We start from the raw sequence: 13,572 nt of genomic DNA, 5'->3' as shown, positions 1-13,572 counted from the left end.
AGGGATGCACTGATTTAACCTCATCCAGGTACAGCAAGAGTTCCTCCAGCACCGAGTCAGCCCCAGAGGAAGAATTTCTGCTGTTTCAGACAGAGATCTCCTCTCCTGCTGGGGAGGCTCCTGCCCTGCAAGCACACACAAGTCTGCAAGGGAAGTCATGCAAATGGAAGAGCTCAGGAACAAAACGAGCCACAAAACCACATTTCAGTCAGATGCAAGGCTGCAAGTACAAGCTCAGAGTGGCAGCCCTTCGGTAAGAGATTTCTGAAGTTCACGGAATTTTTTTGCAGCCATCTCTTAGGGAGGCAGCAGTCACAGCACTGTGCTTGATCACAGACCTGCAATCGCTGCCAGCTCCTGCTAATGCCACTTAATAGTTTGGAATATTTTATCAGAACATAGCTAAAATTGCTCATAGTTGGCCAAACATGATCTTTTTAAAACTGATGTTCCCAGCTTTAGATTGGTCTTCTGCTAATTCTAGCACCTCATTTCCAGAGTAAGAACATCCCAGTCATATTAAGTCAACAGAAGAATCCTTGATTTCCATGTGTTCAGAATCTGGTTTGGCCCTTGAGGAAACAGCTCCAGAAAGTCTATGCTATGATGGAAATAAAGTAATTTATGGAGATTAAAGAGCATAATCCAGGCTCATTTCCCCAAAATCCTCTAAATATGGCTAGCATGGGATTAGCCACTGCTGAACTTCTCCAAGTAAGCAACAAGAGCCTGTTTGCAGATTGCCACAGGAAACTTAAATTGTTTCTCTACAGGGGAGAAGAAAATTTTGCTTTCACCGTGACAGATCTTTATCCTTGTTTATATCATCATCCTGTGGGAGCTTTGATTTGAGTGCAGGGAAGTAGCCTGCCAAGGGAGACAGAGCTGATTTTCTAATTGAGCTTCATTTCTTTTTAAGCAGAGCTGGCTAAGAGGTAAAAAAAAAAAAAAAAAAGAGATGACTACATTGCTTGGAGCCTCCCATTCTAGCCCCAGTGCTTTGCAGAGAACAAAAAGCTTTGGTCTCAAAGGGAGCTCAAAGCACTAGGAAATCCTCATTCCCATTTTCACTCCTAACATCCAGTTCCCAGCACCAATTTTCCTTTCAGGGACATGAGGGCAGCCCTCAGCCCTTCCAGGGTAATCACTGGAGCTGTATCTAGGTCAGACAGAGGCCAAAAAGGCTTCTCAGGTGGGTTTTTTTGGGGCAGCTGGGTGAAGGAGGAGAGGACAAGTGCACGAATTAGTCCTTAGTTCAGGCGGGGGAATTGCCTTTGTCAAAGCAAAGCCAGAATACAGAATCATGACAGTGGAAAAACAGGAAAAAGAGGCACTTGGATATTAAAAGTGACAACAGGAGACACAGGAGAGAGGTTTGGTACATGGGTTTCAAAGTGTGAGTTCTGCATCTCTCAAAGAAACAGAGAGTGGAGGTATCCCAGAGCACATCATGGACACGAGGAGCAAGGGCATGGATTAAAACCCTACAGAATTCAAATTTCAAAGTTGATTTTTTCTTCAAATAGGGTTCAGCATTTATTCAAGAGAGATATAGTTGCGGAAACAACCGATAGCAACATATCCTAATGGGAATACAAACCCAAGGGACTAATCTCCCAGGAAAAGATCTGTAGGAGAGTTACAGGGAGCAGCAGAACTCAGCAATTTCCAGATGTGGAAGGTGAAATCTGTCCATCCCTGACCCAAAAAATCAGCTGTGCCTGGCTGGGCTGGGCCATTTGGCACCAAAACAAGTATGAAGGCAAGGCTGAGATTAAGAGACCCACTCCATTCCCCAAAGTCAATGATCACTTAGCCTCACTTTTGAGAAGTGGCAACTGAGAAAATGGAAACCAAGGCAGGATAATTAAAACTAATGGTATTTGAGTGGAAATTACCACTCCTGTGGTAAAAGCACTCAACTGCAACAGACTGAGATCAAACGGGCCAGATCTGCTCCAGAGCAGAGATTGTTCCATGAGAAAAAGGTTTTTAATTTGTTTTTAATAGGTCTGTGATAAGAATGTGTTGCTCAACTCAGAGCAGCAGAAGAGTTGGTCATAAATAGAAACCCATGACCCAGCCACGGCTTCACACTTGTTTTTGTTTAAAACCCAGAGAATTTAAGCATCTCTTTCCCAAAATGTGGTGGGAGATGTTATGGGAGCTCTGAAATAATGGTGCATTTTTCCTCCCCTTCGTAATAACCACCAGACAGGTTTCAGGCAGTGAATCAGCTTTGGATTCTTTCTGGGGAAAGCATCTGGAGAAATCCAGCCAAATCATCTCCTCAGCTTCCCACAAGGCTGAAACTGAAAATGGCCTTGGCTGACTTTTCTGGAGCAGAATTTGCAATGGAGTGGGTGGGATCCCTGTGGGATGCTGCCACTGGCCCAGAGCATGAATTTGAGTGCTTGAGTGAAGGGGATGAAGCCAAATCAAGGCTCATTGGGTGTATCTTCCCCATCACCTTCATATCTGGAATACAACAGCCAACACTCCACCCACCCACCGTTCTCAAAGGATTGGGAAGCCACAAACGAATCCAAGGAGATCTACTTACGTCTCATAGATGTGTCCACTCTCCACCCTCTCCTCCACGTAGGCCAGGGCTCGGACGTGCATGGGGGAATGCGGGAAGGCGGCGTGGATCCAGGGCAGGCCGAACACCGACAGCCCCGTGTTGATCAGCGCCACGAGCAGCAGGTCCCAGTGATAGGCTGTGCCCTTCACCAGCCTGGAACGAGGGGTTGGGTGGTTCAGGTTAACACCTGGCCAGGGTGTTATAAGCCATGTGTAAATGTATCAATCTCTGAGGGTCCAGCCCTTGCAGACTGGCCTAAAATAATTTTAGCGAGACTGCTCTTCAGGGGTGTTTTGTGAAGAAAAAGGTTTAATAAATGAAAAAGAAATAACGTTACAGGAAACAAAAGAAAAGCTGCGCACAGGTGTCCAAGAAAACCTCTGACACCCTGCTAGAAACACTGCAAAAAGCCCCTTTACCTCCTTTGTGCTCCTTCCTAAATACCTAATGTTTTAGGAGGGACAATTTGGCTTTGAAGAATGGTTACAAGGTTCAACAGGCTGTTCTTTCTTGGCACTGAGCCAGCCACTGTCAGAAAGGTATGGAAAGTTCTAGGTAAAGGTTCTAAAATGTCTAAAGGTAAACCGAAACTCTTTTCTTATACAGAGATGCCTATTTGGGGGTGGGGGATGCTTTACTACAGTTGGGGACAGCAGTTACACGTGGTGCAAACCCTACAGGCTGCCTTTGTTCAACACTCAAGTGCTCTCTCACACACACACACAGATTTCACACTTCTGGATTTACCATATGCAGAGTACAGCACTACATGTGAACACTAAAGGTAGTGAAATGTGATGGTTTGCTCCCAAAGCTGTTGTCATCTGGGAAGAACAACTCTGAGCAGAAAGGCAGCCCACTAAATAACAGCCCATGAAAATTTCATCAGCATTTTTCTCCTATATTTATTGCAGTCTACACAAAATTCATGTGTGTGTTCGCTTGCAGAGTCCACATAGGAAGTGGATAAAATCCTGAGCATTTGCTGTCAAAGTACTGACACTGAAGTTTCTTGTTTGTAACCCTGATCTCTCTCCTTCCCCACGAGCAGAACACATGCTCGGTATGCTGCAGTAATCCCCTAATTATGTAATTGCTACTGCATGATAAGAAAATGGGACAGGAATTCATTAAACTTCAGCTCCTCCTTGGTAGTCACAGAATCATGGAATGGATAACAGAATGGTTTGGGCTGGAAGGAACCTCAAAGATCATCCAGTTCTAGGCCCCTGCCATGGGCAGGGACACCTTTCACTATCCCAGGTTGCTCCAAACCCCATCCTACCTGTCCTTGGACACTTCCAGGAATGTGGCAGCCACAGCTTCTCTGGGTAACTCTTCCAAAATGTTGGTAGCCAATCAAGGAGATTTGCTCCTAAGTGCATCAAATGTTGCAGAGCATTTAATTTTTAGGGGATGGGGAATCTGACAGCCTTCACTGAGGAATCTGAGCACACCCACTTTGCAAGGACTGTGCAGAAAGCAGCACCAAGGCTGAACTCACATTGACTTTAACCTTGTCATTTTTTGCAAGGTCTGCCCCTTTCCTGAATATTCCCATCTTGTACCAACTGCTGAGATATTATGAGTAAAATTCAGAAAAAAAGCTGGGGAAGGATTCAGCTCTCAGACTTTAAACCCTCACTCAAAGGTCCAAGGCTGTATCTTTGCCACTGGAGTACTTGACATCCTCATACAACATGAGGGATCAGCTGAATTCTCTCTGGGCACCACCAGCTGGAAAAGGGAGCATAATTTAAATGAGTCAATGCCACCCAAATAAGCTCCACTGAACACCTCAACACACACTAGGAGCCACCCAAGATACTCCTGGACAGGAGGCACATGGAGCTGGTAGAGTTGACCCGGCACACGAAGATCAAAGCCATTGTTTGGGCAGCAGGAATCTTGGGCGGGGCTCAGTTTTGGGACAAAAGTCTGGTCCCACTGGGAGTGTCCCCTTCCACTGACTGAGGAGGCCGTGGGGTGAGTGGGTCAGGTAGGTGTCTACCCTGCAATGCCTCTGGAAGGTGCTGGCAGGAAGGGTGGGATTGCAAACGCGTTTCCTGCATTGGCTCACGCTTTGGAAACGCAGCTCCTGCTCACGTGCTGCTTTCTCTGAGCAAAGGCACCTTCAGCACCCTCAGGGTCATTGTGTGTTGTCCTCTCCATTCTTTTCAGAAGGCTTTAAGGACATCAACCTGTTGGAATGAACCCAGAGGAGGCCAGCAAGATTATCAGAGGGATGGAGCACCTCTGCTATGAGGAAAGGCTGAGAGAATTGGGATTGTTCAGCCTGGAGAAGAGAAGGCTTTGGGGTGACCTAATTGCAGCCTTCTAGGACCTGAAGGGAGCTACAAGAATTGTGGGGAGAGACTTTATAAGGGCCTGGAGTGACAGGACAAGGGGGAATGGACTCAAATGGACAAAGAATAGGTTTAGATGAGGTACTAGAAAGTAATTCTTCACTGTGAAGGTGATGAGGCCCTGTCACAGGTTGCCCAGAGAAGCTGTGGCTCTCCCTGGATCCCTGGAAGTGTCCAAGGCAAGGCTGGATGGGGCTGGGAGCAGCCTGGGATAGTGCAAAGGGTCTGTGATGGCCCCACAAACAGATGGTGTCAAGTCCTAGTTTTTACATCTCTAAAAATCCCTGCCCTCTTTTTCCATCTTTAAAAATCCCTGCCCCAACACCTGATCAGCCTCAGCTCAGCCCTGTACCCAGGCACTCTGAAAAACTCCAAAGAACATTTTACATTCCTTAAAGACATTCTAGTGGAAAATACCAAAAGTTTAGACAAAATTCCTATTAGCCAATAGATGACCCACTTACATACAGATTTATGCAACACTTAAAGGGATAAAATAGAGATAAGGGCTGGTCAAAGGAAACTAAATTAGCGTAGCTGAATTTGAGCTTGTCTCCTCTCTCCTAATACTGTGTCACTCCAGCTACAACATGGAGAATGCTAATGGATATTATGCAAGGAGAGAACCCTCCCACGCATCACATTAGCAAAAAATCCTCAGAGACGTGGTAGTTTCCCTGGAAAAAAAGTCATCCACGTTCATTCTTGACATCACATCTGATTGCAGTTGGCACAAAAACATCAGAGGGAATATTTTAATAGTGCAACATCTCAAGTTTGCACATAAGTGAGACCTATCAGACATTGGACATATTGTTTTATTGCACTTCCACCTCTTTTTCAGTTGGAATTTACCAGCTCCAAACACTCCTGATGCTCAGCTGCAGCACATTGTGCTACAACGTTTATGTAGGTCATTGACTTCTCATTTTCAACAAATTCTCCGTACTGCAAGAGCAGTGCAAGTGTCCACATGTGTCAGACACTCCCTAAATATCTTGAGGTGTATCCAAAGACCTAAAACCACTGACAAAATATCCACATTCACTACGCCACCTCTTGGCTCTCAAAACTCTTCATGAAAAATGCCTTGAGAGTTTTAGGGGACCAACGATGGTGTTGAGCAGAGTGTGAAGAAGAAATAGGTTGAGGTGATGAGCTCATTGAGGATTTGTGGTTTTGGCTCACTGCCAGAACACTGGGCTTGGGGGATGGTGAGGAGTTATGCAGCACAGTTACCTCCACCTGTGAGAACAGGAATTCTTAAAAACACATCCTGAATACATTTTCTGATGCTCAGACAGGCTTTGGGCAAGCAGTGGTGGTGACAGATCCAGCAATATCCCTCCACAGAAGGAAAAAGCAGCACCAAAGGCGTTACCTGTTCTCCGGTGCATTGGTGAGGGACGCGACGATGTTCTGCTCGATGAAGAAGAGCATGGAGAGAAGAAATCCCAGTCCCATGGCGCTCATCACCGACCCTATGGACAGGGACTGCACAGGGGCCAGCACAAACAAGCTGTCAGAGGCGTTGTAGTTGAATTTGGACACTGCAAAGAGGAGGGGAAGGATGTTAGGAGGCACCTTCTTGTCCAACCATCAACATTTTACCCACACCACGAAGTACTGGGAAGCAAGCAGGAAAGCAGGCATGATGCTCTGGCATGTGGGAGCCTGGAGGCCATGGAAGATGGGTCCATCTGGTTGGTTTGGTTTATTTTTCTCTTCCATCCACTTAGGATTTGGCTGCCATCCTGATGGGATAGACCTCTGCTAGTCCTAGCGAGGCATTACGGATATTGGAGCAAAACAAAAGAGGGAAATTTGTTTTCCATAGATGCAAGGTGTTTTCAGATGAGGAAGCCTTATTTCTAACCAGCACCATAATGCTCAGATCATCAACCCATAGAGGCATTTGAAAACCTCCTCATCCCCAACAAGCTGTGCAAGGCATTTTAGTATAAAATCTAAATCAAAACTCTGCTGCCATTGGAAGCAATCCATGGCTAGGGATAAATCACACATGGCCACGCATCATTCTGCAATCCAACTGGATGGAATGGCCATCACAATTAAAAAAAAAAAAGCCATTTCTTTTTTGTTTCCATACATTTCCTCACATCACCCGCTCACGTCACTGCAGGACAATGCAATTCCTGTCCCCATTATCACTTCCTGATATGGAAAAGTTGATCTATCTGGCCAATGAATGGTGTCTCATTTTTAGATTTCCTTGTGTAACTTAGAGCTGCCCAGATGCTCTGCACCATTTCACCTAAATTAGGAAAACAAACTGGAGACAAAGAGGACAAACTGGGATGACCAACTCCATGTTGATACGACTGGCAACAACCCTTCCTGCCTGCTGATTATTCTGCCCTTTGTTCTTTGCCAGAAATTGTTCATCTCCCTTACTGTCACACACACCTCAAACTCATTGAAAAGACACATCTGGATAATTTTTCTTGCCCCAGCCTCATTTCATCGGGGTTTTGAATGACATTGATCTAACGAGGAAATCTGAGCTCTTCATGGGAGGTACATGCAGGATTTGTGAAATTACACGGAAGAACTTTATTTTTTAGCATAACTTTTCTAGGATTTCACTTCTCTCTTCCATAAACCCCAGTATTTCAGAGACCAAAACCAGAACTTACTTTCAATTTCCTTGAAGATATAGGAACCCACAACAGAGAAGGTCAGGACTGAAATGGGTAAGGCACAGTCGGACAGAATTTCACGTACCCTCGCGTGCAAATATGGGCTGCAAAACAGACAAAAAATTCCCATCAGCACCCCACTGTCAGGACAATCACTCCGTCCAGACAACATTTAATGCTTTAGAAGTGAAAATTCAGTCCCATCTTGCAATTCTGAAGAGATACTTTGAGTGATGAATTAGTCTTTCACTCAGGCCTAAATCTTCTGGAACCTACAGCCTTTGAAGGCTGATGAATGCAGAAGCAAAACACAAAGAAACAAGAAGATAAGATGCAAGCTAGAAAAAAAAAGGCCTTCAAGCACCAATTTGTGTCTCATTTCCACTTCACTTTAATTGCTTCCTGCATTGCAAATGAAGAGTTTTAAGAGCAATAGGAGCAAACCCCAAATTACAGCTGGTGTTTGACTCCCAAGAGCACACTGAAGGTATGTTCCCAGTAGACCTTCCTGCACCATCAGGAATTTTTGCCCGGCAAAATGGTTCAGTGCCTGTTTGGATGGAGATACAGGGATCCCAACGTAAATTTGGAACCCAGAGCTTTTTCTGAGAGTCATCTGTGAGGCCAAACTGAAGACAGACGGGCATCGTCCACCGAGCGAACATTTTGCTCTGCTGGGAATATTTTCCAGGTGGCCCTGCCAAGTTCATCTCTGCCTTTGGCTTCCACCTGATTTTCCTGGGTTGCAGAATGAAGATCTAAGCTGTTAACGACCCCGTCAGAGAGAACATGAAACAATCAGCACTCTGAGCTCTAAACAACTCACCTTTTCTTGAACTGGTAGAGCGTGTGGCCGAGCCAAAGGGTTCCCAACATCAACATGAGGCTGAGGACGGCGGTCTCACGCCCGTAGTGCCCATCGTGAGTGCAAGTCTGGTTTTCACTCACTGAGGAGTTCATCAAGAAGGTGGTGTTGATGCCGAGGCCTGGGATAGCATCAGCCTGTGATTTTCCACCTCCTGCGTGGTCGTGGTGGTAATATTTCTTAAAAACTGCACAAACAACCAAAAGGCAAGCGTTAGGAGAGGAGTGTGACAATCAAAGTGAGTAAAATCAAGTGGGTTTTCTTGCTTGATCATGAAGTATTAACGTTATGCTTCACCAACTCTGCCCCTCAAGCCTGCAGAAAGAAATCAGAGCTGTTGCTCTCAGCAAGCCAGAGCTTCACAAATTGATTTTTTCACATATTGTAACAGGTAATAGTTAAATCAATCTATAAAGCAACACTGTAAGGACTTCCAATGCTAATTATGTGGTTTTGTTCCCAACACTGGAAGCACTGCTCTTAGATACACATATAAATATTTCTACCTAGACACTTGCTTTCAGCAGCCTGGTGAACAAATTCCATTAGGATTCTCTGGAAACACTAAGAGCAGCCAGGCTGCACAGATCCTTAAGTGGATTACACAGTGTACAGTAATTACTTTTCTTCCAAGGCTAGTCCAGATTGTAGAGATAAGTGTGGATGACATGCAAAACCTGGCAGAACATTTAAATTTACAATGCAAATTAGAGTTACAGGGCACCTGAAGTAAACCTGCACAAGCCAAACACCCACTAAAGCCCCTGGAACTGTCCCTAAATGTTTTAGATCAGCTCAAAGGCATTTATATAAGGAATGGACAGATGAAAAGACCCTCCTGCTCTTGAGCATTTAGTGTGTTCCCATTTCTATGTCACTGGCTGGCTCCAAGTGTATAAATATGGTTTGGGGATCATTTAATCTCTTTGGGGGAATAAACCCATTTCCTTCTTTCGGGAAGAATAGCCTGAACAAGCAAGTGAAACCAGAAGATGGGAATTGGGCTTTACGGCCTCAGTGTTCCCACAACATCTGCTCAAATGGCGACCTGCAGCACCCACACTTCCCTGTACCCACGGGAAATACAGGAGCATGGAAACCACCACACCAGAGCTTTGCAGTCGCACTGCCTTTCTTCATTTTAGTCAAAATACCCCTCCAAACTCTGCATAGAGAACTTCAGGGCAAGACCATCCTCTCTAGGCAAAAATACAACCACCTGAAGCTTAGGCTAAAATGCACCTCCTAACATTTCCCTCGCCCTCAAATAGTAATCCAGGTTCTGAAAGCCTCAAACATTTCAGCTTTTCCATCTGCAACAGCCACAGGAAAATTAATTCTGAGTATTTGAAAAGAAACTTTGAATGTTCTTGTGCAGCACAACCAATATTTGGAACCACCTTTAGTCTGGCTGAAGCCCAGGTCGTGTTACTGCTGGTTTGGAGCTCGCCTCAGTGTAAAATGCCCTGAGTTCAGCCAAGAAGCCATTTGAAATGCACTAATGATCTTTCTGGTACCATCTTCAGAAGGATTTAAAGGTGCTTTAAAAGGAGTCTGGGCATTCCACAAGTGGATGAGGTCAGCGTGGCACACAAGAGACAAGCCTGTCACATCCACTACATCTATACATAAATTTAAACATCACAGAAGGTTAATAGTTCAAAATTTCACCTCTCAAACTGCACCAAGAGCAGGCAGGAGCGAGGAGATCACCTTAAAGCTCCAGAGAGGTTTCCCCAGTGGGGAGCAATCCCACCCTGACCCCGCTCAGCGCCACGCGTTCCCCATCGCGTGCTACGGAAGACGCTCTGCTCTCCTTTATTTCCTCCCTCCGTGCTCCAGCTGCCTCAGCCCCAGCAGAACACACACACCTGCTCTAAAAAACAGGTGAAACTGGGACCCAGGGTGCTGCCATGACCCACAGCCTGGCATAGAATGGGTTGTTAGAAGATTTGCACTTTCCGGCTCTGAACACCAAAGGACGCTTTTGTCCTGACAAAAATAATGCTGGCAACATTTCCTGGGAATTCTCAGCTGGCCAGGGAGAAAAGTCTGCTCACCGTAAGTGTTACTGAGTCCTAGAGACATATCTGAGCATCAGAGAAACCAGCAGCACAAACAACCCAGGAACTACAAAGAATGTATTTGCATTCCTCTGGATTAACATTTGGACTGGAATGAGTAACAAACAAGTGAGTTTGTTTTGGGTCTTGTAGATTTTCTCAAGCTCCCACAGATGGCTATATTGCAATAATATATTTAGGGCTGGGATACACAACAATAATATATTTGGGGCTGATATTTGGTGCCCTGTGTTCAACTTGACTACATTGCTCCATGCTCCATCTCTGTGGCTGCAATTCAATTTATATGCACCAACCCAGGCAGGATTGTTCCAGTCCCTCCTGGATGGAGGAAAAAACCTTCCTTTACTCTTGTATTTTAATTACACCTACAAGAACACACCAAGAGAGGGTGGAGGCCTTCATCCCGTACCACCTTGCTGGGAAGGATTTGATTCCTGAACATTTCCAGTTTGTTTTCGCACCAGAGCTCAGCGAACCTTGCTGCCAACATCCAGAGAGAGCAGCGGAGCCGGGGGTGCCCTGGCTGAAGCCGAGCCCTTCTCCAGCCTCCAGCAACACGAGCTGGCTTTGTTTTCCTCTGCCTGCTCACCACCATTTCCTGCCCAGTGCAGATGTCAAGATCAAACAAACACAGCCTCGGTGGCCGGGCCAGGCAGCGAAAACAAAGTGTCACCGGGACTGCGTGAACACTCAGAGCTTTGGTTCCTCTGCAGGGCAGGGCCCTCCCCCTCCTTTCCTGCGTGTGTACCTTGAAAAAAATCACGGTTCTGAACAGGCTGGGAAAACATCTGGGCAGAGGTGGCATTATCCCCTGGCACTCAGGAACCCCAGAGCTGGTGCCAGCTGGATAAGGCACTATATGTTTAAGCAGCATGGGGAAAACACCAGCTTTCACTTCCTACTGAACTGCTCAACCAAAATTTTGAGTAGAAGGAGGAGGTGGCAGCAGTAGCAAACCATCACCTCCTCGAAAACGGGAAGGGAAAAACAAAGATGAGCCCGCAGCCATGAGCTGCTCTGGTGTCATGTTTTTAAACATGGGCTCTAAGAGGGTTAAGGATGAGGTCTGTGCCTGCCAGCACCGGTGCCCTCCTGTGTCTGGAAACAGCTTTGGTCCCACCTGTGGATGCCCTGAACACCCCCAGGTGCAGCTGAAGCCAACATGAGCTGGCAAAGGAGTGTTGGTGTGACTTTATTACCATCATTCCTACAAATGCATCCCTTCACAAGTACAAAGAGAATTCAGCTGGTTCTCTAATCACACATAAAAACACATAATGTGTTGGGCTGGAAGGAATCTTTAAGATGATCTTATTCCATGGCAGGGACACCTTCCACTATCCCAGCTTGCTCCAAGCCCTGTCCAACTGTTGCAGACAGGTAAATGAAGCTATAAAAAGAAAAGTCTTATAAAATATAGATTAGGCCCTGCTACTTTAGTTAAGTGCAGATAACTTGCAAGTTCTCATATGAAACTATCTTGGGTATGAAAAACTCGTTAGCACAACAATCTATTCTCGGCGAGAAAAATAAGTGCACCAACATAAACATTAGATCTGTTCCATGAGAACCCACAAACGAAAAATGTAAACAACCTGAACCTTAACACGTACACACAAATCGCCGTCTGACCAATAAATAAAGTAGCAAGAAAACTACCAACCAAGAGGTGCTGCACACGAGGTGTGTGACAACTGTATAAAATGAGTTATGTGAATAAAGAATTGGCTTTTCCTGCATGAAGAAAATGAAGTCTTGGCTAATTTATTTCAACATCCAACCTGGCCTTGGACACTTCCAGGGATCCAGGGGCAGCCACAGCTGCTCTGAGCACTCTGTGCCAGGGCCTCACCACCCTCACAGGGAAGAATTTCTCCCTAATATCCAATCTAAACCTGGTTTCTGTCAGTAAGGTCACTGCTCCTTGTCTTACAGGATCTCCTCCTGTCCCCAGTGCAATATTCTGAGGATTTACTTGCATATTCCTGAAAGTCTGGCAGACAAGACCAGTGGATGCTTCCTGCACTTTTAACCTGCACCCCACACCTCTGCTATGGGAGATCAGCTCTGGGCTACAGAAACTTTGTGGATATTTGTTAATTTTTACAGAGCAGCTGAAGGTTCTTTTGAGGACCACCTGGAGACTGTCTCATGCCTCCAGGACAGGGCACTGACAGCACACACTCAGCAAAGCTCACAGACTCAACAACTATCCCAGAAAAAACTTCTCCCTCAGCAAGCTCTAAGCAGGATATTTAAAAGATGCAGGTGTTGTGCAGAGAAAAAAAAAAAAACAAACACTGATTGCACAATCAAAGCACACAAGGCAAATTAAGGATTCCCAGTCAAGCGAGAAAGTATCTACTTCAAATTGCTCTGCAGTGTCAAATCTCTTGGAAAGCACTCCCTTGCAAGCCTGAGTGACTTAAAAACAAGGAGCGTGCTTGGGTGTATCCTGAAGGATTTCAAAGGACAGCCCAAACTTTGGGATGTTGGACAAGAGGTCATAAAAATCAAGGAATGGGACATTGTCCAACTCCTCACTGGGATGAACAGAAATGCTGCCACTCATAAGGTATTTCAGCTACCGTGATTCACCTGCTCAAATACCTCCGGCCAATCCCCGTGGGGAGGGAGAGAAGTGTTTAATCTCTTAAACCCCAAGGCTCTCCACGGAGACTTAAAATTTAACGCAGATATGGGAAAACCAAGTGGCTGGAAAGGGCAGAGGAGCTTTAGGAACTGCAGTCCTTGTACTGCCGTTAAAGAAGGTCTCAGAGCTCAGGGAAAACCACAAAATTCCCCCCACAGAGTCTGAAAAACGTGTCAAAGAATAAGGACTCCATACATGGCATTTAAATTGGACTTTTTTTTTTTTTTTTTTTTTTTTTTTTTGTCAGGACCATTTAAAACCCAGCTGGAATCAGGAGAAGAAACACATCAATAACATCACGGTTTCTCCATTTGGTGAAAGTTTAGAAACCAATTCTGTCTCAACCAACTGAAATTA

General features: G+C 45.5%; 1 protein-coding gene across 4 annotated transcripts in view; it reads right to left on the bottom strand.

Moving 5' to 3' along the window:
* SLC4A11 (solute carrier family 4 member 11) overlaps positions 1-13,572 on the bottom strand; it is a 95,150-nt gene that overhangs the window by 10,319 nt on the left and 71,259 nt on the right. For all 4 annotated transcript variants that reach the window (XM_066185200.1, XM_066185201.1, XM_066185198.1 and 1 more), the window contains 4 exons: positions 8,437-8,662; positions 7,608-7,714; positions 6,332-6,500; positions 2,564-2,737 (listed from right to left, as the gene is read on the bottom strand). In XM_066185200.1, the coding sequence (XP_066041297.1) occupies positions 2,564-2,737; positions 6,332-6,500; positions 7,608-7,714; positions 8,437-8,662 (676 nt within the window). The remainder of the gene's footprint in view (positions 1-2,563; positions 2,738-6,331; positions 6,501-7,607; positions 7,715-8,436; positions 8,663-13,572) is intronic.

This window comes from Chamaea fasciata, unplaced genomic scaffold (genome assembly GCF_029207755.1).
Source record: "Chamaea fasciata isolate MVZ Bird 193981 ecotype frontalis unplaced genomic scaffold, bChaFas1.0.hap1 SCAF_6, whole genome shotgun sequence".
Classification (NCBI taxonomy): Eukaryota; Metazoa; Chordata; class Aves; order Passeriformes; family Sylviidae; genus Chamaea; species Chamaea fasciata.
This window is presented reverse-complemented; position numbering and strand designations above follow the sequence as displayed.